The sequence below is a fragment of the Schistocerca serialis genome, chromosome 2 (genome assembly GCF_023864345.2).
Source record: "Schistocerca serialis cubense isolate TAMUIC-IGC-003099 chromosome 2, iqSchSeri2.2, whole genome shotgun sequence".
NCBI lineage: Eukaryota > Metazoa > Arthropoda > Insecta > Orthoptera > Acrididae > Schistocerca > Schistocerca serialis.
The window spans coordinates 158,035,283-158,060,026 of NC_064639.1; the positions used below are offsets into that span (position 1 = coordinate 158,035,283).

At 40.8% G+C, this 24,744-nt stretch overlaps 1 protein-coding gene across 1 annotated transcript in view; it reads right to left on the reverse strand.

Moving 5' to 3' along the window:
* Positions 1–24,744, reverse strand: part of LOC126455819 (uncharacterized) — a 268,692-nt gene that overhangs the window by 141,252 nt on the left and 102,696 nt on the right. The window contains exon 3 of the mRNA XM_050091579.1: positions 3,486–3,497. Coding sequence (XP_049947536.1) covers positions 3,486–3,497 — 12 coding nt within the window. The remainder of the gene's footprint in view (positions 1–3,485; positions 3,498–24,744) is intronic.

Consider the following 24,744-nt stretch of genomic DNA (forward strand, 5'->3'; position numbering starts at 1 on the left):
TAATAGAAGACATGGTTTTCTCTGTTTGTAATACTGATTTGTTTCATATTAGTTTCTGAGATATTTCTTGTTCATGTTTGGGTTGATCGACTGTGGTTCGAGTATCATGTTGTATCTAATAACAGTATTCAGATGGCAAGCATCTTGGTTCGCGAAAAGGAAAGCTTCATTTTAATTTTATTTATCTTCTTACTGCTCTTAAGAGGTTTTAATCGGTTGCATGGTAATTTTTTGATGCTCTTGGACTAAATATAGTTATTAATTTGCTTGCACCAGCTTGTTGTCCTTTGTATTACCATATTGAATATGGTGCTAAATTAAAAGCATTATTCTCTTACCCTTCCTTTTCATGCTATTAAAATTTGTACAGGAAGAATGCTATCCGATTTAAATCAATTTAATGAATGAATTTTTTTAGAACAAATCAATATTATACTTGTAGGATGCTACTTAGTTTTGTGATCAATGAATGGATGAATAGTGTACTGTTAACCCAATTCAATTAACTGATCCCTACTTCACATAACAGTACTAAAGTTTACTTTGTTTCGCTACAAGAATTATTCCTGACGATATTTAATATTTAAAAATCATTCTGTGACTTCACACAATGTTACTAGCTGCAAAACCCATTTAAGACTGTTTACAGTATTATTACGCGTGATTAATAATGTAGTAAACGTGAATGTGTGTAAGAATTTTTTGCTATTGACATGTTAAACTCTTATTATATAAATGCATTGCTGGAGGATACTGAATCATTGACAATATCTACATCCGTCTTCCAGTTATCACAGGAACAAAATTTTTTTGTCTAATTTCAGTTCCAAAATTGTGCACACGAAAATAAAGTACTCCCATCATGTGTTTATGCAAGTTTTCCTTACAACACGACGTCAGGTTTTAGGCGTGCCCGTGATCATTATTTGTAGTATTGAAGTATTGAAGTGTTGAAGTACTGAAGCAATAAATTCCGGCGGTTATACTACGGGCTGCCCAATTTGGGTGGCCGTTGTGTCCTCACTGAAACTTAGCTAGGCATCATTGGCATTAAACTGCAACTTTAATCCCATAGTATTGAGTGGTTTCTTGCTAAGTTTGTGTTAATAAATTGAAATTATTGTCACATAATTATAGACAGATGTGCTTTGCATAGGTATCAGAAGCAAATATTGCCATTGTGTGACTATATGCAGGAATAGGTTTCGACGACGACATGAGATTCGTCCTACCAAGTTCGACATCCATTGCACTCTTGGTGCTCCAGAAACCTGTGATAAACATTTGGGGCAGCCTCAGTAATAGGAGCTGACGTAGTTGCACCGCAGTGCAGGCGGTGTCGAACTGTATTTGCTGATTCAGAAACATAAGTCGCCACAGCCCTAAACTCCTGAGTGTGGGTAACTGATGTGGCAGTTCTGTTTGTACCCATCATGAGCATCAGGTGTCTGTTCAAGAGGTCGTTAGTGGGAATGGGACAGTTCCCTTCACCTAGACCCTTATCCACCTGTCCCACATTGATCACGTGATACAAAACACACGTTATTGAGGCTTCTTTTTTTTTACAATCTCGTCTTGGTTTTGTCCAGAACACAGCTTGGCCATTCATATAATAGAAAAACGAAATTTGAAGTAGGTTATGTAGTTCATTCTGCACAATATATTCCATCCCATAGAATTGTTATTTGCAAACAAGCTTTTTTTATTTGAGTCATTAACATTACATTTGGTTTGATGTGATCCAACACGACTTCCTCTTCGCCGCCAATCTCATCAAGGCAGAGTTGCACTTACGCTAAACGTCCACAATTATTTGTCTGATATAGTGCAAAGTCTGTGTTTTCCTACAGTTTTTGCCCTCTATGGTCCTCACTCGTACAATGGAAACTATTCTCTGACGTCTTAGCTAATCTACACAATGACATTTCCTTAAACTAAATATTCTATTCTATAATGTGAACTCATTTGTAAACAACGAGTAACCAGACATACCAAACTAATTATGTTAATACGTTGTGAACTAACATGTTCCATGACATTACTGTTCATCGAGAAAGGTGCTCTATGAAACCTGTAACTAACTGTCAAACTGGGAATCAGGTTTGGGGAGTGTGTTAATTTATTATTATTTTTTGTTTGTAAGTATAGATTTCACTGAATGAAATGTGAACAGCTATTGCAAAACAAATTAAGAAACCAAGTACACAAACAATCATTGTGATTAGATATTTCATACTAGTGTATCTTAAAGGTTTTATTCTCAGAATTAACGTTGAAACACTAAAGGTACGCTGACATTGAATTTTAGTACTTTGGCTAACAGCCAGACTAATTGGCTATGCTGGTCAGCTCTCAGAGGTCATAGTGTATTGGCTTCGAGTCTTACACTGACGTGGATGTGTTTGTGATGGTACTTCTTGATACTGCGATATTAGTGTCAGTGATGCTCATATGTAATACTGACATAACTGTCACAATTGACAGGTAATGAGGCATTCTCCAGTGGGATATAAATCAAACAGACTCATCAACAAAGCGAGAAATTACAACTCAAAAACCTAAAGAAGAAGAAGATCTGTAAGAAGCACATGTATAAGTATACGCACATAGTTTCATTTCAAGTCTTTATTCCACAACACCAGAAAGATCACATCATATGAGGTTCTCCCAAAATGATTTCAGTTTATGCAAGTCATTTTTGTGACATCTTCATCCAATAAGTAGAAGCTAAATCTGCATATTTTGCAGTAACAAAAAGTGTAAAATACATTTTTTTTCTCCGACGACAAACATCACATCATAGAGAATGAAATTAGTATTGTTTTGCCCTGAATATGAGGTAGAATAGTAACATAACTTGCTTTCCGTCATTTTCTGTGAGGTGAGGAGATCAAAGTATACTTTCTCAGTGTTAGGAAAATGAAGAAGAAGTGAAAAGATTATATTCTAAATAATTAATTTTTTTAAAAGATTTTACATTCCATTTTTTCGGATACTGGTGGCGTGTATGGGTCAAGTTGTTGTGTTTGGCTGCAGATTTCAGTGGCCGTACTTTCCATAGCCTCCAAGTCCACCGAAGCCGCTGGAAGCTCCACCGTATCCTCCAGCAAGGCCGCCACTATAGCCTCCTCCAAGACCACCACCAATGCCTCCTCCGATACCGCCGTGGCCAGCGCTGACGACGTAGGGCACTGGACGCTTAACGACGTAGGGCTGAGGAACTGGGACGGACACTGGGGTGGGGACCTTGACGGGGACGGGCACAGGGTTGTCTACAGGGACGGGGTACGGCTGTGGTACCTGCACAGGGACAGGCCGGTCCACAGTTACTGTGAATGGGACCTTCACTGGCACTCGAACGATTCTCTCCACAGGGACTGGGACCCGGACAGGGATTCTGTTGACAGTGATCTGTGGTTGTCCCCCTCCAATTCCAGCCCCGATGCCGCCTGCAATGCCGCCTCCGAGTCCACCTCCATAGCCACCTCCATAGCCGCCTCCATAGCCGCCTCCATAGCCGCCACCATAGCCGCCTCCATAGCCGCCACTGAAGCCACCTCCCAGACCATAGCCGCCACTATATCCACCCAGCGAACCGGAGAGTCCTCGCTTCTCCTTCACCGGCTGCTCCTCCTCGGCTAGGACGGACAGGGCCAGACCACACAGAAACATGCACACCTGTTGAGAATCAGACGTTTGTAATCAAACTATCAGATAGGTAATAGAGCTGTGAATACTGATTTGTTATGTTGCATGTTGACACACTACAGAAATTTCGCATTCACTCTTATGTGTTAACAGTTTTGTGTGCAGCAGTTGTTTCTATAGCAGAAAATCAGCTGTTACTCAAAGAATTATGGTGGAAGCAATTACGTTTCCAGTGAAACTATGAAAATTAAACTTAGAATGTTGAAATTACGACGTATATCTAAGTAAATGTGTATTGCAATACAGACCAGAGGATTATGCAGTATACCTGATTTCTTTTGGTTAAAACTTCAGGTCATAACGGTTGTGGCCGATGTATGAGGTTGGTGCATAATTTCATGGACTTCTGTTTTAGATCTACATCTACATCTACATGACTACTCCGCAATTCACATACGCTGTTGAATATGCCTACATCTACATCTACATCTACATGGTTACTATTCAGTTCACATTTCAGTGCTTGGCAAAGGGTTCGTCGAACCACAATCATACTATCTCTCTACCATTCCACTCCCGAATAGCGCGCGGGAATAACGAACACCTAAACCTTTCTGTTCGAGCTGTGATTTCTCTTATTTCATTTTGATGATCATTCCCACCTATGTAGGTTGGGCTCAACAAAATATTTTCGCATTCGGAGGAGAAAGTTAGTGACTGAAATTTCGTAAGTATATCTCGCCGCAACGAAAAACGTCTTTGCTTTAGTGACTTCCATCCCAATTCGCGTATCATATCTGCCACACTCTCTCCCTTACTACGTGATAATACAAAACGAGCTGTCCTTCTTTGCACCCTTTCGATGTCCTCCGTCAATCCCACCTGGTAAGGATCCCCCACCGCGCAGCAATATTCTAACAGAGGACGAACGAGTGTAGTGTAAGCTGTGTCTTTAGTGGACTTGTTGCATCTTCTAAGTGTCCTGCCTATGAAACGCAACCTTTGGCTCGCCTTCCCCACAATATTATCTATGTGGTCTTTCCAACTGAAGTTGTTCGTAATTTTAACACCCAGGTACTTAGTTGAATTGACAGCCTTGAGAATTGTACTATTTATCGAATAATCGAATTCCAACGGATTTCTTTTGGAACTCATGTGGATCACCTCACACTTTTCGTTATTTAGCGTCAACTGCCACCTGCCACACCATACAGCAATCTTTTCTAAATCGCTTTGCAACTGATACTGGTCTTCGGATGACCTTACTAGACGGTAAATTACAGCATCATCTGCGAACAACCTAAGAGAACTGCTCAGATTGTCACCCAGGTCATTTATAGATCAGGGACAGCAGAGGTCCCAGGACGCTTCCCTGGGGAACACCTGATATCACTTCAGTTTTACTCGATGATTTGCCGTCTATTACTACGAACTGCGACCTTCCTGACAGGAAATCACGAATCCAGTCGCACAACTGAGACGATACCCCATAGGCCCGCTGCTTGTTTAGAAGTCGCTTGTGAGGAACGGTGTCAAAAGCTTTCCGGAAATCTAGAATTACGGAATCAACTTGAGATCCCCTGTCGATGACGGCCATTACTTCGTGCGAATAAAGAGCCAGCTGCGTTGCACAAGAACGATATTTTCTGAAACCATGCTGATTACGTATCAATAGATCGTTCCCTTCGAGGTGATTCATAATGTTTGAATACAGTATATGCTCCAAAACCCTACTGCAAACCGACGTCAATGATATAGGTCTGTAGTTCGATGGATTAATCCTACCACCCTTCTTAAACACTGGTGCGACCTGCGCAATTTTCCAATCTGTGGGTACAGATCTATCGGTCGGATGTTGGTATTCTGGTTACTATGGGTTTATTTATCGATTGTCACTTTTTATTTGTAGTTCGCTGCTGCTAATTTACATATTATCGTTCTGTCATTTGGAGGTCCAAACAAAGCAGCAACTCCCCATACAAAATCCTGTGCGCATACATAAAAGATAATGATATTTATCTGGTGTAATGTACTACGAATTGCTTCCCCGAGGTGTAACCATCACTGCTAACGTTTGTTGTCAACAACTGAGACGTCTTGCAGAAGCAATCCAATAATAATGACTAGGAAGACTTCGTGAAATGTTGCCACTCTACGATAACGCCAGCCCGCATTCTGCCAGACTAACAGCAGTTGGATTTGAAAGTCGTTCCGCATCCATCGCATTCACCTGATCTTGCGTCCTCAGATTTTCAGCTGTTCCGCTCTCTATTGAACAGCCTTCAATAAACGTCCTTTCCTGATGAAAATACGCTGCGAACATTCGTCGACGAGTTTTTCGCTTTAAAACCACGTGATTACTACAGTCGCGAAATAGAAATGTTACCCAGTGCTAGCAGACTGTTGTAAGCAATGAAGGAGAATATACTGTATTATTGAAGACTCTGTTATTTGTATCCGCTGTGTTTATTAAACTAACGAAAAAACGCTACGAACTATTGCAACAATCTGATATAGAACTATTCTCTGGCGTTTCGTCTGTGACTGCGGGAGACATCTTTGAAAGTAAAATAGCAGTTGCGTTTTTACTTCAGAAGACGTCTGAAGCTTCTGATCCTGTAAGTTTCAACAGAAATATACTCTAGTCGTAAAAGTCTACGTAGCATTATGATATCAGATTTTATCTGAAATGAAGAAATTTTAACAGATAAAATTTTCATGCATGTGAATTGTATTTAGGAATAGTTTGTTGTACTTTTTCAACTCACGACTTGTTTTGCGTACTGATACACAGATTGGACGTAGCAACTGGGATCGTTTGGTGCGACGGCGTACTCTGACCCTGTGATATGATGCTTAGTAATATTTCAACGGTATATTTTCGTATGAATTATGTTGAAACCTGACGGCATGGAACTGTGAGTTCCAGTGCGGAGTAAACATTGTGCAACTGCGTTTGGACTAGGTGAAATAACTGGACCGTTAGCCTTTAATTTCACATTATGACATTTCGCAACTGTTGCTGCAGTAAAATGTCACTATTATATCATTCACTGTTGTTCGCAAGACTTCTGAAATGTCAGAAAGAAAAGTACATACTTCTATTTACAATAGTCGCAACTGCTCTGATGTAGACTACACAGAAAATGCTCGAATTTTACTTATAGAGCAAGATTACTCGCCCATTCATATAGCTGCATCATTAGAAACCTTAGGTCGATGTTACATAACACAGATATCCAGAATGTTACCAACTTTTCGAAGAGAGTATATGATATTTCGACATTTTGCATTTTGCTGGATACTACTTATACTTATGACAAAGATTTAAAGAAACAGTGCACGTTTCTTGTGCTAAAAGATATGGAAGGGTAAAGAGAAAATGATGCTTCATTATGTGATGATATAGAAAATTGACTCTTTTTTTAGGAAACAGAAAACTACTGTTACACTGGTTTTCACAGTTTAAATGACTTAGTTAAGCTCTTTTACAGGGCAACGGTTTTGGAGAGTAATTGGAACCAGATTTCCTGCTACAATGGAGCAGCCCTGCTGTATCTAAGTGGTTTCTTCCATGTTCAAATAATTAATGTCCAGCATGCGGTGGGAGGAATAATACTTAACTCACTGAAAAGAAACTTTTGCTAAAGACGATGAATGTATGTGTAACCAGTTTACAAGTTTCAAAAGCTACGACAAAAAATACAGGATTGTGACGTTTGCAAAACTCAAAATTATTTCGCAATAAATCAGCGCACCTTAGGTGATATATGTAAAGCCAATAAAGTAAATATTTTTATACCGTCTGTAAGCAGGGAAATTAAAGCATAAATTTTATGTATTAATGAAAGTGAGCCATGAATAACCTATCGAAATAATTCCTTACTACGTAACTGACGAACGAAATTAGAATATATGATATTCACATTCAGTACTTAATCTACAGGTAGCATTGACATGGTAAGTATAGGAACATTACATTCTCATTTCTAGACACAATATGTATCTCTGACTCCGTAACTGTAAATATGTTCCAGGTCAGCTGCGTCACATTTTAATCATTTCTTTCCGCTCCGTGAAGGCTTCGGGGAAGACTAGCAGTTTATTATTCTCGTCTACATTTTTTTTATTAGTCCAAGTCGATCTCCAGCGATAATCGGGGCCGTATCTGAAGCATTCGGATTGTACCTAAATTAATCAAGCGAGGTGGTGCAATGGTTTCGAGAATTTGTATTCGTGAAAAGAATAAGCTGTACCACCCCATCTGAAGTTTTCCGTGGTTTCCGTAAATTAGATCAGACAATTACTGGGATGGTTGCCGGAAAAACCCATGGTCAGTCTTTTCCTCCATCGTTACAGTCATAGCAAGTATGCCGTTCTTGTAACCTTGACGTCAAATTTGTGTTAAATTCTAATTTGTAAATGGGTGTCTGAAGAGGTGTTCTTGGAATTGTGTTTCCGTTGGCCATTAGGCCTATTGCTTCGCGTGACTGACAGTTCAGTATTTTTCGAATTGTGTTTCCGTTGCCCATTAGGCTTCTTGCTTCGAATGTTTTATAGTTCAGCTTTCTCGGTATTTTTTGCCGTGATCTCTCCTTCTCAAAGAAACCTTGACCTGTTTCTTCGCTTCGTGGAGGAGTGCTGCATATGGTTCAAAATATTGGCATTGTAATCCTTAATTAGTTTTACGGAAGACGTTGTCTAATGCCAAAAATGTCTTTCTTGAGGTTCAACCCAACAAACCTTGATAAGACTTATGTGTCTTCCTTTGCGTTCGCTCGATGTTTCTATTGAATGTGTATCACATACTTAGGTGCATAAACGCATCTACACTAGACTCGAATGAAGAGGCTCTATTGTAGCAAGTATTTACTGTCGGTACTCACCAGGATCCTCATTGCTGCTTGTGTGTTGTGCTGAGAGCGAGCAATGACTGATACTCTTCCGAGGCAGCAGTGAGCTTTTATACCCGTAGCAGGCCAAATACCCGCCTACTCCCCCACATTCACCAGAGCGCAATTACGGCGTCCGGTTTCACAGAAACTGCACAGCTACGTAACTACCTCCGCTGATACAGGAGCTATGTGGAGCTGTGGAAAGTAGTAAGATGTCAATACAAAAGTGAAGAAGATCTCAGATCTGCTGGTACTCAGAGTGCAACAGAAAATCAGTGATCACAACGCCGTTACGGCATCACTGAATATGGCTGTAAATATTAATATAAAGAAAGGCAGGAAGAACCTCCAGCTTAGGAGGAGTGACAAGAAACAGATTTCAGGTTAACTGAAAGGCCAGCACGAAGCAATCATCTCGAGCACTAACAGCGTTGAGTTTCTCTGAGAATTACATTGAACAATTACTTCATGAGCCCACACGAATTGTAAATGGTTGTGAAAACACGCTTGACCTCTTAGCCACAAATAATCCTGATCTAATAGAGAGCGTCATGACGGAAACAGGGATTAGGGAACACAAGGAGGCTCAAAACCATATCAACCAAAACCACTAAAAATAAACACAAAATATATCTATTTAAAACAGCAGATAAAAATTCGCTTGATGCCTTCCTAAGAGAGAGTCTCCATTCTTTCCAAGCTAATTATGTAAGTGCAGACCAGATACGGCTCAAATTCAAAGATACAGTATCGACAGCAATAGGTGGATCCATACCACACAAGTTAATAAGAGATGGGACTGATCCATCGTGGTACACAAAACACGTCAGAACACTGTTGCGGAAGCATGCCAAATTCAGAAGAACGCAAAATGCCCAAGACTGGCTAAGTTTCACGGAAGCTCGAAATTTAGTGCGGACGTCAATGTGAGATGCTTTTAATAGTTTCCACAATGAAACATTGTCTCAAAATATGGTAGGAAACCCAAAGAGATTCTGGTCGTATGTAAAGTACACCAGTGGCAAAAAACAGTCAATACCGTCACCGCGCGATAGCGACGGAAATGTTACCGATGATGGTGCACTAAAGCGGATTTACTAAATACAGTTTTCAGTAATTCCTTCACGAAAGAAGAAGTAAATATTCCAGAATTCGAAACCAGAACAGCTCATAGCATGAGTGACATAAAAGTGGATATCTTAGGTGTTGCGAAACAACTCAAATCACTTAAGAGAGGCAAGTCTTCCGGTTGAGATAGTATACCAACCAGGTTCCTATCAGAGTATGCAGACACACTATCGCCTTTATTGGTAATCATATACACCTGTTCATTAAAACTGGAAAGTAGGACAGGTCAAGAAAGGAAATAGGAGTAACCCATTGAATTACAGACCCATATCACTGACCTAAATTTGCAGTAGGATTTTGGAGCATATACTGTACTCGAACATTATGATTCACCTTGAAGAAAAAAACTTATTGATGCAAAACCAACACGGATTCAGCAAATACCGTTTACTGTGCAGCACAGATAGCTCTTTCAAAAAATGTTCAAATGTGCGAAAAATATTATGGAACTTAACTGCTAAGGTCATCAGTCCCTAAGCTTACACACGACGTAACCTAAATTATCCTAAGGACAAACACACACACGCATGTCCGAGGGAGGACTCGAACCTCCGCCGGGATCAGCTGCGCAGTCCATGACTGCAGTTCCTCAGACCGCTCGTCCAATCCCGCGCGGCAGAAAGCTCTTTATTCCCACGAAGTAATGAGTGCTGTCGACTAGGGATCTCAGATCGATTCCATATTCCTATATTACCGGAAGGCTTTTCATACCGTTCCTCACAATCGACTATTACTCAGATTGCGAGCATACGGGGTATCGTCTCAGTTGTGTGATTGGATTCGTGATTTCCTCTCAGAGAGATCACAGTTCGTAGTGATAAATGCTAAATCATGGAGTAGAACAGAAATGATATCTGGCGTTCCGCGAGGTAGTGTCATAGGCCCTCTGCTGTTCCTGATTTACATAAATGATCTAGGTGATAATCTGAGCAGCTCCCTTCGATTGTTTGCAGATGACGCTGTAATTTACCGTCTAGTAAAATCATGAGACGATCAATTCCAATTACAAAATGATCTAGAGAGAATTTCTGTATGGTACGAAAAGTGGCAACTGGCACTAAACAAAGAAAAACACGAGGTCATCCAAATGGTTACTAAATGAAATCCGATAAATTTTGGATATACGATAAATCGCACAAATCTAAGGGCTGTCAATTTGACTAAATGCCTAGGAATTACAATTACGAACAACTTAAATTGGAAAGACCACATAGATAATATTGTTGGGAAGGCGAAACATAGACTGCGCTTTGTTGGCAGAACACTTAGAAGATGGGACAAATCTACTAAAGAGACAGCCTACATTACACTTGTCCGTCCTCTACTGGAATATTGCTGCGCGGTGTGGGATCCTTACCAGATAGGATTGACGGAGGACATCGAAAAAGTGCAAAGAAGGGTACCTCGTTTCGTGTTATCGCCCAATAGGGGTGAGAGTGTCATTGATATGATACGCAAATTGGGGTGGCAGTCACTGAAACAGAGGTGGTGTTCTTTGCAGCGATATCTATTTACGAAATTTCGATCAACAACTTTCTCTTCCGAATGAAAAAAAAATATTTTGTTTACACCCACCTACGTAGGGGGAAATGATCATCATAATAAAATAAGAGAAATCAGAGCTCGAACGGAAAGATTTAGGTGTTCCTTTGTCCCACGCGCCATTCGACGGTGGAATGGTAGAGAAGTAGTATGAAAATGGTTCGATGAACCCTCTCCAGGCGCTTAAATGTGAACTGAATAGTAACCATGTAGATGTAGATGTAGATGTAGGCATATTCAACAGCGTTGTACGAAGACATGCTGACAATTAATGCTTCTGAATTTCTTTTGTGAAAACTCTTAAAGCTTTTTAAATAAAACAAACGTTATTAAAGTTCTACATCTTTATTCGTCATGTCTAGATATCTGCAACCCTCTATTGCGAGACGGCTCCGAATTGTAGTGTGTAACATGGCGGTGTATGAGAAACATGTCCTGTAATTGAAGTTCTAATTCGAAGGCTCCGTCCACGCTTGGAGCGCCCTCTCGTTGAGTATGACAATGGAAAACAGCACACGAGGGTCGCGACATCTGTAACAATAGGACGCCTTTGGTTCACTGTCATCGATCATCCTCCATACAGTCTCGACTTAGCCCCATCAGAGTTTCATCTGTTTCCCAAGCAAGCGAACACCATCGAGGGCTTCAGTTTGACAATGTTGATGCGGTGCAAGTAATGGTGAGGTTGGGGTTCCGTCAACAAAGTAAAAATTTCTTTAGTGGTGGTATCAACAAACTGGTCTCTCCTTTCAAATAGTTCAAATGGCTCTGAGCACTGTGGGACTTAACTTCTGAGGTCATCAGTCCCCTAGAACTTAGAACTACTTAAACCAAACTAACATAAGGACATCACACACATCCATGCCCGAGGCAGGATTCGAACGTGCGACTGTAGCGGTCGCACGGTTCCACACTGTAGCGCCTAGAACCGCTCGGCCACCCAGGGCGGCTCTCTCCTTTCGAGGAATATATTCGTCACCAGGGTAACTAAGTTAGGAAATAAATCTGTAAACATGAAGAGTAAAGATGTAGAATGCTAATAATGTGTGTTTTATTTAAAAAGCTTTAAGAGTTTTCGCAAAAACAATTCGGATGCTTTACATTTAAGCACGCCCTCATACAATACGCTTCACAGCTATGAGCCGAGCAGAGTTGTGTGGGAAGAAAAAAAAAACCTGTTGTTCTTCACCAGCCGTATTAGGAAGCTGCTACGAAGTCAAAGAAAGCTTCACTGCAAATTTAAACGTAGCCTCACGGAGAAACAAATACCAAAGGAAACAGAAAACAGCGCATTGGGAGCTATGCGTGTAGCTTTCAGCGTATTCGAAAGCGAAATTCTGTCTACCGACTTGACAGAAAACCCTGAGAAGTTTTAGCGTTGTGACAAATCAGTAAGCTAACCTAAACCATTTTTGCAGACACTCGGCAATCATAATGGCTTTGATACAGAGGACGACACATGAAAGGCCGAAATACTAAAAGCCTTTTTTCAAAACTGTTGCACAGAGGAATATCGCACTGTAGTACTTCCTTCAACTCGTCGCGTGAACGGCAGAATGAATGATAATGAAATAAGAAGCCATGAGATAGAAAATAAATTGAAATGACCCAACATTGCACCTGATAGGATACCGAAACGATTCTACAGAGAATGTGTGAAAGAACATTCCCTGTTTCTAACAGCAGTGTACTGTAGGTTTTTGCCGACCGTTGTGGCCGAGCGGTTCTAGGCGCTTCAACCTGGAACTGCGTGACCGCTGCGGTTGCAGGTTCGAATCCTGCCTCGGGCATGGATGTGTGTGATATCCTTACGTTAGTTAGGTTTAAGTAGTTCTAACTCTAGGGGACTGATGACCTCAGATGTTAAGTCCCATAGCGCTCAGAGCCATTTGAACCATATTTTTGTAGTTGTTTGCAGGAGAGAAGTGTTCCTGATGTCTGGAAAAAAGTACAGATCATTTCTGTTTTGAGGAAGGATTATCAAACACATGCACAATCTTTAGTCATATGCCTCTGACATCGGTCAGTTGTAGCTCGGGTATTAAGATATTTATTGGGACCTAAAATCTCCGCCGTCTCAAAATGCGTCCCTAAGACACTGGGCGTCTGAAATCCACCTCGCTCTGTTCCTCCAAGATAAGCAAAAGGCGGTAGATATCAGGTCTCAGATGGATGCCGTGTTCCTTGACTTTCGGAAGACATTCGATACAGTTCCGCACTGCCGTCTAATGAACAAAACGCGTGTGTATGGAATATCAGGTCAGTTGTGTTATTGCACTGAATAGTTTCTAGCAAACAGAAGACAAGTTATTCTCAGTTAAGTCTTCAGATGTAAAACTGACTTCAGGGGTACCCCAAGGAAGCGTTATAGGTCCATTACCTTAAAAAATAGTAGACAACATCGGAAGTTCCATGAAGCTTTTCGCGGGTGGTACTATTGTACAAGGAGAAGACGCAACACTAAAAAATTATAGCGAAGACCTGCAGAGAATCGACGCTTTGTGCAAGGACTGACAGTTGACCCTCAACATAAACATATATTGAAATGCCAATACATTGTGACCACTGCCCACCGCGACATTATATGCTGCCTGGTGGCTCTGCGGGTACGTGACAACAAAAGTATGTAAGCGGACCAGACCCGGACGGGGGAACACCCAGCGAAGATATGGGCTGCAAATGGGGTAATCGATTGAGATAGGCGACTTAGAAAACGGGCAGAGTATTATTACCCAGAGCCTCTGAACGATTTTCTCGAAAACGGCGATGCTGCTTGATTGTTATCGTGCTACTGTCTTGAGCATCTACGGAAAGAGGTAGAAGGACAGTGAAACTACCACTAGCCGCTAAATAGTTGGACAATGTTACTTAAAATCCGTCTTGATTGCAAATTTTTTATTCATATGACCGATTTCGGTCCATTCAGAACCATCTTCAGATCTGATATTTCAGTTACAGGAGTAGCCCGTCCAAATCCAGCATCTTCCACATGCTACGTCACATGACGTAGCATGTGAAAGTTGCTGGATTTGGACGGGCTACTCCTGTAACTGAAATATCAGATCTGAAGATGGTTCTGAATGGACAGGAGTAGCCCGTCCAAATCCAGCATCTTCCACATGCTACGTCACATGACGTAGCATGTGAAAGTTGCTGGATTTGGACGGGCTACTCCTGTAACTGAAATATCAGATCTGAAGATGGTTCTGAATGGACCGAAATCGGTCATATGAATAAAAAATTTGCAATCAAGACGGATTTTAAGTAACATTATAAAATCACTGATTGATGTTATCCCGTAAGACATTATGTCTGTTTTTGCAAATAGTTGGACGTCCACGACTCTTCACAGAAAGTGGAGTTCGGAGGCTTGACTGCTTTGTAAAGAAGGATAGCTGGAGATCTTTGGCATCTGTGTCGATGGAGTACAATGTCACTGCACTCACAAGTGTTTCGGAGCATGGAGCTCCGCACAAGACGACCACTATGTGTTTACATGTTGACCAAACGACAGCGTCAATTACGATTGCGGTGGGCACGAGACCATTGGGATTCGACCGTCGATCAATGGAAACGTGTCGGCTCTTCGGGTGAATCACATTGTTGCTACATTAGGTCGATGGTCGTCTCCACAAACGCCGTCGGTGAGCTGAACGGCGGTTGGAAACGTGCAGCGCGCCACGGACACAGGGTGATGGCAGCAGTATTATGCTATGGGAGACATTTTCCTGCGCTTGGTTGGAACCAGTGGTGGTGACCGGAGACAGGCTAACAGTTGCGAACCACGTTCATCCCTTCATGCTTGATGTCTTCCCCGATGGTGATGTCATCTTTCAGCAGTATAACTTGTCCGTATCTTGGTGCCAGAATGACACTACAATGGTCTGATGAGCATTGTAATGAACTCGCGTTGATGTCTCGACGACAAAATTGGCCTACTGCAAATCCTATGTAACCCATCTGGGTCGCTATCGGTCGTCATCACGGCGTACGCAGATCAGTGGCCTTATATTTACGCGAGTTAAATGGTACCTGTTCGTAGACATCTAATGCAACATACCTCCACAAACCTGCCAATAAACTGTCGGACCCCTGATATACAGAATCAGTGATGTATCTCATTCCAAAGACGCACAAACAAGCTATTAAGCACGTGCTCAAAATGCTTTCGATCATCATTGTATGTACCGTATTGTGCATACACAGACAGAAGGACCCATTATTGTGTGATTACACGGGTACAGAACGAACGATGGAAAAAGCTACATCCATGAAATGTCTCGGAGTATGCAGTACGGAGTAATTTAAGGTGGATTCATAGGAAGAATCCTCAGGATATGTGGTAATCGACACGTTCGATCAGTCTTGAATGTTATTCGTCAGTATTGCGATCCGTACCAGATAGGACTAACAGAGAAAATAGAGAAGATCCAATCAAGAGCAGCGCGTTTCGTTACAGGTTAACGTTGAAAGCACGAAACCATCACAGATATGATCACCCAACTCCAATGGCAGACGCTGCAAGAGAGGCGATCTGCAGCACAGATATGTATAGAAGAGCCATCAAATATATTGCTTGGCCCTACGTAATCTCGCCAGAAAATCATGAAGACAAAATTAAACAGATTCGAGCCCACACAGAGGCTTCTCGCAATCGTTCTTAGTTCGAACTGTTCTCGACTGTAACGGGAAAGGGGGGAAGAGGCAGTGAATCACAAAGTACCCTCCGTCGTGCACCGCAAGTTGGCTTGAGAAGAACAGATGTAGATATAGATGTAGAACTTCTTGGTAAAAATAAGTCCCTTACTTTACCTCAGAATGTTTGGCGAAAATTGAAGCAATGACAAGGAACCCCTTGAGTGAGAAGCTGCAGAAGGCCAGTGATGTTTACGACATTCGACGCCCAACATATTTTCTACTATGCAATCGAAATATTGGCTGCTAATGGCAATAAGGGCGGGACTCGAGATATCCAATGGTGAGCACAGCAAGAGGTTACGCAGCATGGTTGAACTTCTAAGTCGACGAGTAACACAAAACAGTGCTACACTGCTGGTGGTGTTGATAGAAAGCAGAGCAATGGCAACGATAAACAAAGCAAACATTACATCTACAACGACAGTTTCCGAAGTTCACATTTTGTTAAAAGGAATTTTACAAAAAAATGGCTCTGAGCACTATGGGACTTAACATCTGTGGTCATGTCCCCTAGAACTTAGAACTACTTAAACCTAACTAACCTAAGGACATCACACACATCCCTGCCCGAGGCAGGATTCGAACCTGCGACCGTAGCGGTCACAGGGTTCCAGCCTGAAGCGCCTAGAGCCGCACAGCCACACCGGCCGGCAAGGAATTTTACAGAGTGAGAAAGAAGAAGCAGATGCATTATTAACGTTTCTGCAAGATGAGCCAGTGGAATATGTGCTGTCTTATCCACTCGACTGTGCGGACAATGTACGTGAGGAGTACAATGATGACGATACGTGCCCAATAGGGTGAAAGTGATATTGAAACAGATATCGAGCCATGTAGTTCATCACTCTTGTCGGGCAGGGAGCCACAAATCCCGTATCCAGTATTGTTGTTGTTGTGGTCTTCAGTCCAGAGACTGGTTTGATGCATCTCTCCACGCTACTCTATCCTGTGCAAGCTTCTTCATCTACAAGTAACTACTGCGACCTACATCCTTCTGAATATGCTTAGTGTATTCATCTCTTGGTCTCCCTCTACGATTTTTACCCTCCACGCTGTCCTACAGTACTAAATTGGTGATCCCTTGATGCCTCAGAACATGTCCTACCAACCGTTCCCTTTTTCTGGTCAAGTTGTGCCACAAATTACTCTTCTCCCCAATTCTATTCAGTAGCTCCTCATTAGATAAGCGATCTACCCAACAAATCTTCAGCATTCTTCAGTTCCACCACTTATCGAAAGCTTCTATTACCTTCTTGTCCAAACTATTTATCGACCATGTTTCACTTCCATACATGGCTACACTCCATACAAATACTTTCAGAAACGACTTTCTGACACTTAAATCAATACTCGATGTTAACAAATTTGTCTTCTTGAGAAACGCTTTCCTTGCCATTGCCAGTCTACATTTTATATCCTCTCTACTTCGACCATCATCAGTTATTTTGCTCCCCAAATAGCAAAACTCATCTACTAATTTAAGTGTCTCATTTCCTAGTCTAATTCCCTCAGCATCACCCGACTTAATTCGACTACATTCTATTATCCTCATTTTCCTTTTGTTGATGTTCATCTTATATCCTCCTTTCAAGACACCGTCCATTTCGTTCAACTGCTCTTCCAGGTCCTTTGCTGTCTCTGACAGAATTACAATGTCATCGAAGAACCCCCAGTGATAAGCAGTAAAGATCTTTCTCCAAGGAGTGGGTACTAAACATAATTACATACACAGAAGATCATCCGCAGCATATTAAAAAAACCAACTATGAACACATCTCGAATAAGTCCCTAGAAATATCATCGTGTAGTGCACAAGGAAAACTACGGATATTCAAGGAAGTACAAGGCGGATTGGTTACAAAAACTGGTTTTTGTGCATTTCAAGGCTGCTCTATAGAGTTCACAGGATGTCCATAATATTGACCTAGTACGTTACGCACATCAAACTGCGCGCGACATAGATTACAGTGATTCTAAGGCAAGCAGTGGATGGCTGCGTAACCTCAAACAGTGCTACAGAATTTGAAGACGTAAGAAACAAAGTGTCAGCTTGATGCGTGGCAAACTGAGGAACCGACTGAAAATTTATAAATGAGGTAAACAAACTTATCCTATCGTCAGTAAGAAATTTGTTTTCAAGTCTGACCAACGGGGATTTGAAGAATAAATGCATATGAAAGGAACCCTGTAAATTAGGTCTACTACCATCAATGCCTTAACGCAATCGTCTACAGCTATGCCAGCTGTTACTCTGGATCGTAAATTGGGTGGAAAGTTATTTACTGTGCAGCGAGATGTTGGCGGCGCTCTGCCCCCTATGATTCTTTCTCGTGTTCGATATGTTTCAATGGCAGTAGGGAATATTTACGTCGCAGCAACAAGAGGGGGAAAATGGCCGCTAGATAACTATAACCACGGTATGAACACTGCTGTTGACCAATAGCTGCTCGAAATAACTTGCTTTTTCTTGATTCCTGGACTGCATATAAGAATCATACTCCTTTAGAGCAAACCATCCGTCTTGAAAAGTGTGCGACATTGCATTTCATACCACCTGGAAGCACTGGACAAATTCAGCCTCTGGATGTTTGTTTTTTCCGTGCCTATAAAACATATTATTGAACTGTCTGCAGCTACGCCTTGAAAGATAGCCAGTTTCACGATAAGCTCCAACACAGGTTATTTCACATTCAGTTTCATGCCATCATATTCTATCAGTTCTCATCCACCCCTTACACCGATATGATTATTATATGCATTCTTTATTATTTGATACTTAACTGAACGTCGTGCACGGTTTGTAGCTCCCAAGGATTTCGCCTTTGATTTTGATGGTGCGAAACTTTGCGATGGTTATGGTGCGTCGTTTCTTACGTGCATCCCATAGTATGTTGATCTCTGTGCCTCCTGGACATTCATTTTCTGTCACCCTCCTGATGCACGTGGTGAATTATTAGCAACTAATATTTTTACTGTCGTAAGTGTTAACACAACACTTTCAAATGAGCCTTACTAAAGACTGGATTCGCGGCCTCGCACTCAAATTCAAGTGGGGGATTTTTTCACTATTTTACGGTATCTGAGTTAAGAATTGTGCGGTGGACTAGTGCATTAGACATTGCTTAACGTAAGAACGAGACTTATTGCCAACTGGGTTCTTAGGAAAATTCCTGAGTTAAATTGGAAAAAAGAGGACTTGTCATTTGACAGCTCCTCTTCTTGCACGAATCTCTCTGCCGCTTGATGGGAAAAGTGCTGCTCACTCCCTTTCATGTATTTGTAGCAGTGGCAAAATAGCCAACCATGGCACTGATAGTAACGATAAAAGCTCTGAATTCGTTAAAAAAAACTGAAGACCTGAAATTGAAGAAAGTAAATATCGAGTAACATGAGCATTCGAAAGAAGAACTTGTTCCAAACAGGTGCAGATTACAGATAATTATGTTTAATAATATATTATTCATTTATTCGGGTTGTATACTTAAGTTTAATTATTGATATTTACGAAACTTTCGCTCCTTTTCACATTAATGTAATCTTAAAACATACTTATGTTCCATTTATGAGAAAAATAAATATTGAATTCATGCCGCCTTATTCGTTCACGAACCCACCGAATACATTGCTGAGTGATGGCTGCAATGTCCTCTTAAAAGATCAATATCAAATAGTAATTGTCCCGTTTTTCCTACCTACAAATGCAAAAGAAAATGTTTCATTAAAATATCTAATGATTCAAAGGTCTTATTATTGAGCGAGTTTAATTGAGTAAGTAAAAATGGACAGGACACTTATCTGAGTTCCCTCATAGGGCCTTACATGTCAAAGATCATAAAACAACAGAATAATAGTTTCCAACACCGACCAATATATCAATAGTTTTATTCCGACTTAGGTTAAAGTTGGTTTCCGAGACCCTGTCGTCTGCAAAAAGGCATTTCCCGCAATTCCAGGCATTATTAAGCGGTGACTGGAAAGACTTTGTCCAGGAGGGTGTGTGTTCCCTATCAGATGGTCTAGGAAAACACAACCAACAGCGCAAGATTCCACAGGATACCAATGTTTTAATAGGGCAATTTATTCGTTCATTTTCGTTCAGAGTTGCTCATTATGGGAAAACTGGTAGAAGAAAGAAGTATCTGTCTTGCGACTTATCAGTTACGAGGTTATGGTAGCTATTCATGCAGAAATATGTTACAGATATGTACTTAATTTATCAATATATGAAATCTAGAGGAGCTGATAAGTATACACTCAATCCGAAAGAGAAATACGATTATTTTTACTGTTATTTCAAAGATCTCTTCAGCTACGGATTTAGCCGACCTAAAGTGGATATACGTGGTAATTGTGAACAATTTAAACTCAACATTGAAACAAACATAGCTTCAAAGGTACAACCGGAAAAGGAGCTATAACTTCGCAAGTCAAGAGTGAAAGCGTTTTATATCAGTGTGGAAAGTTGTGAAGAACTAGTTAAAGGCAGAAGAAAGCAAAAGCAGAACATTCGAGTGCCACATATAAGCTTTGGGGAGATGTTGTCTTACAAGCAACATTGAATTTTTGTTTCTGGTATACACAGGTTTTTACATGATAAAGCCTTCTTCTATATGCATGATGAGACACCTGCTAGGAAAAGCCCAAACTAAGTTGCTTCTCTGCTAATGAGTTTTACTGAAAATCGTATAGCTACTACTGTAAGAAAACTGTTTTCTTAGAGGCTTCTACACGCCAAAATAGGAATCAAACAGTTGTTTATTTTGGTACAGTTTGGTCTACAACAGTAATGTTTCTGTAGTACGCCATATGTTTCCTGCACATGGTCGTTCATGCATGGCACGCGATCGAGACTTTTTGTAATTAAAAAAAAAATCAAGATACGGCGTATACCCCTTGACAATGGTCGATGGTATGACATGTCACGTACTAGTCCGACAATGTAAGTGTCCCAAATATGTACTAATGGTATAATTTTCGATTTTGCTAATAATTGTAATTCCTTTTTCAAAAAATTTGTTGTAGTAAATGGGAATAAATGAGCTGTGGCTTTACATAAAATGTTTGCGTTCTCTGCAACAGTAAAATGTCTAATAATAGCTCCCCATTGCAGTGGCATAGTTACGTACGTTTTCTCACTTCTAAAAACTGGTAGGCATCCTACTACGTCAGGTGCGCCCCCAGACTACTTTGACTTATTACCAATAAAAACTACCAAGGCCAATGATGTTGCTAAAATGCTTGAATTCATGCCTTTAGAACACCATGATTATTTCAAGATCATTGTTGGGCGATTTTCTGACAGAGGACAACCAAACCGCAAGATTCAGAAAGTGAAGCATGGGATACGGACTGATTCCAGTTTTGCTTGTAATATCGTTTTTGAAACCACTATAATGAATCTGATTTTGTTCAGTCATACAATGTAGGCTTTCACGGCCGGTGCTGTCTTCAATTAAAACTTCCGGGCTGAGAGGCCGTGGTCGACGTATGAAATTTCCACCTGACGTTTCGTCTCCATCTGCGGGAGACATATTCTGAGGTCGTCCGGCTACTGCCACTGAGGCTCCACCTGACGTTTCGTCTCCATCTGCAGGAGACATATTCTGAGGTCGTCCGGCTACTGCCACTGAGGTTCCATTTACAGAGCGCATAGAGGGCACCACCATTCGTCACGTGATGCCGACGGTATGCCTATCTTTGGAAGGCGTCATCATTCTCGATTAAGAGTAATCGATTGTCATTTTGCTGGTGCAACGTCGACAGCCATATTTTGTCTAACTTTAAAACTTCCTCTATTCTATTAAAATTGTTATGGTGTTTGTGAATCTCTATTGCTTCTCTATACATGCACGCATGATAATGGGATGTTCGTGCTAGAACGCTTGTCTCATTAAATTTAATTTCGTGATTCCCATCTCGAAAAACATGCTCAGCTACGGCCGATTTTGCGGTGTGTCCTAAGCGACAGTTTCTTTTATGTTCGGCTAAGCGGGTGTTTATATTTCTTTTCGTTGTTCCAATATATACTTGTCCACAACTGCATGGAATTTTGTATACCGCACGTGTTGCTAGGGGGTGTCGGGCGTCTTTTGCAGTTCTTAAATATTCCTTAATTTTCTTGGTGGGTCTGAAGATTGTTTCGATCCCATACTTTGCCAGGACTTTCTCGATACGGTCGGTGATTTTATTAATGAACGGCAATAAAACTTTTCCAGTAGGTGACCGTTCTTGCTCTGGACTTCGGCTTCTTTTCTTCTTCGATGGAGGGCTCGATCAATTTCCTTGCTGGTATATCCATTTTTCATGAAGGCTGACCTTAAGTGATTTAGTTCATCTTGTAAGTAATCCGGCTCGCTGATTTTGTTTGCTCTGTCCACCAAGATTTTTTCGTAGGATGATGTTTAGATTCTTTGTGGAGGTATCGATTCGTGTGGATGTTCCTTCTATATACCTTGTGGCCCAGCGTCCCATCCACCCGTCTAATTACCGACACATCCAGGAAATTGAGTTAACCGTTGCTCTCTTTCTCCATCGTAAACTGTATCTTCGGGTTAATGCTGTTCAGATGCACCAAGAAGACATCCAACTCTTCTTCACCATGCGTCCACACCACAAGCGTTCTAGTACGAACATCCCATTATCATGCGCGCATCTGTAGAGAAGCAATAGAGTTTTACAAACACTATAACAATTTTAATAGAAAAGGGGAAGTTTTAAAGTTAGACAAAATATGGATGTCGACGTTGCGCCAGCAGAATGACAATCGATTACTCTTAATCGAGAATGATGACGCCTTCCAAAGATAGGCATACCGTCGGCATCACGTGACGAATGGTGGTGCCCTCTATGCGCTCTATAAATGCTAGAGTACCTGGAGCCTCAGTGGCAGTAGCCGAACGACTTCAGAAGATGTCTCCCGTAGATGGAGACGAAACGTCAGGTGGAAACTTTATACATCGACCACGGCCTCTCAGCCCGGAAATTTTAACTGAAGACTGATTCTGTTCAGTTATGTTTACTTGAGTGTGTCGTTGTATAAAGCGATTAAATATTAAGTACTGGTAATTTTCATGCCGTGTACTTATTCAAAATGGGCCTTCCTGTTCAGTGCAAAAGGGGAACTTGTTGACAGTTTTTGAACTCATTTTACAGACTGTAAAACTTCCTCGAATTCAAAGATTTCTTCTAATGATGTAACGATTTACAGCACCCTAAGTGTACAGAAAATTTAAGCATACTGCAAAATTATGTATTTTATAAAGTTCTTGTTGTTTTTCTCAAAATTGCTGATAAACTAGTTCCCTTCCTGATCACAAACCTTTATTTATGAGAGATGACTATTAGCGATACTTCCAGATCCGTTAATCTGGTCTACTATTTAGGCGACAGATGTCGGAGCTAATGCTATGCAGGAAGTTGCGGCTTTCTTGCGCTAAGAAAATGTAATATCCACTCCTACTGACGTGAAACATTACAATTTATAGTTCGTATGCCTCATGAAAGACATTTAAATAAGGAACAGACACTGCAAAAATAATTTGGACCACGAAGTGGAGATAGGACCAGGGAAAACAACTTTAAATTGGATTAGTGTCACATATAAAATAATAATAGCAATGTTTTACGTACCTTTATTCTTTTTAATCATCTCCAAAATTCGCACGTTTCAGTATGCAATATTTAATTGTTGAATAATATCTTCAATCTTTTACATCTTCAGATCTACTCATAATTAATTCCATTGGTCTGAATTAATTTCAGTCAAATCAAATTAATTGTGCTGTTTGACACAGTGACGACTATAACCATTATTTTTCCCGTTTCTCACTAATGGCGGAATGGAGCTCCCTAAAAACTGATACACTAAGGAAAGGAAAACTTAAGAAGGCAGTCACACATGTGTTTCTGATCCTCATCTGTTAGTTTGGGTAATCACAGATCGAGATTATTTAAGGCGGTTCCTGATTGAAGCGCCTAGAACCGCTCGGCCACATCGGCCGGCCGAATGATCGCTCCTGTCACATCCCCGAATATTAATCATTCCTCCTGGGATATCCTGTGTATTAATGCAGGTAATTGTGTGTACTGTAGTGTAATAATATTCGATTTAATTCGACTGTACTTTCATGATTTCCTATGAATGTGTACTAGTAAAAAAAAATTCTTTTCTCTTTCGAAGTACAAAAATTTAATAATGAAGTTAAGTATTAATTTAAAAGACGTGCTCCTTATTGTCGTAAACTTATCTTGATCATTTCTATCTCCTTAAGTGCACATGGATAATATCGTTAGACACCTCTTTCCATTTTACTTCTATTTAACTAAAAGTTTACAGCAAATTATGTTATGTCAGCAGCGCTTGTCTGTTAGTGCAGATATACTTGCTACGGCACGCTACTTTTGTGAAACCTCGTTGTGTAACATAATCAGACATGTCCTAATACATCTGCTGTTTCTATTTGGTTTCTGATACTACTGCTAAATCCCTCCTACAACTTTTTCTCGTCCTTCAAAATTTTTAACCTCTTTGTGATATTTTGTTGTTATAACAAACCCCGCTATTTGAAGCTATCTAGCGTACCTTCCATAGTGGAATTATGAACGCTGTTAGAGTAAACCAAGTAGCGGAGTTCCATTTTTGCAATCTCCACGTTAACATTGCTTCTTTAGATAGTTTGACTTTACTATGGCTCCAAATAGTCCGTCTGCCCCTTCTCTCCGCTTCTCAAGAATGTGAAACATGCTGTAAGGGATTTCTTGCAATAAGACAGTAAATTCAAGACAACAGTGCAAATTCAACACATGTGTAAATTCGAGGTATCAACACACATTA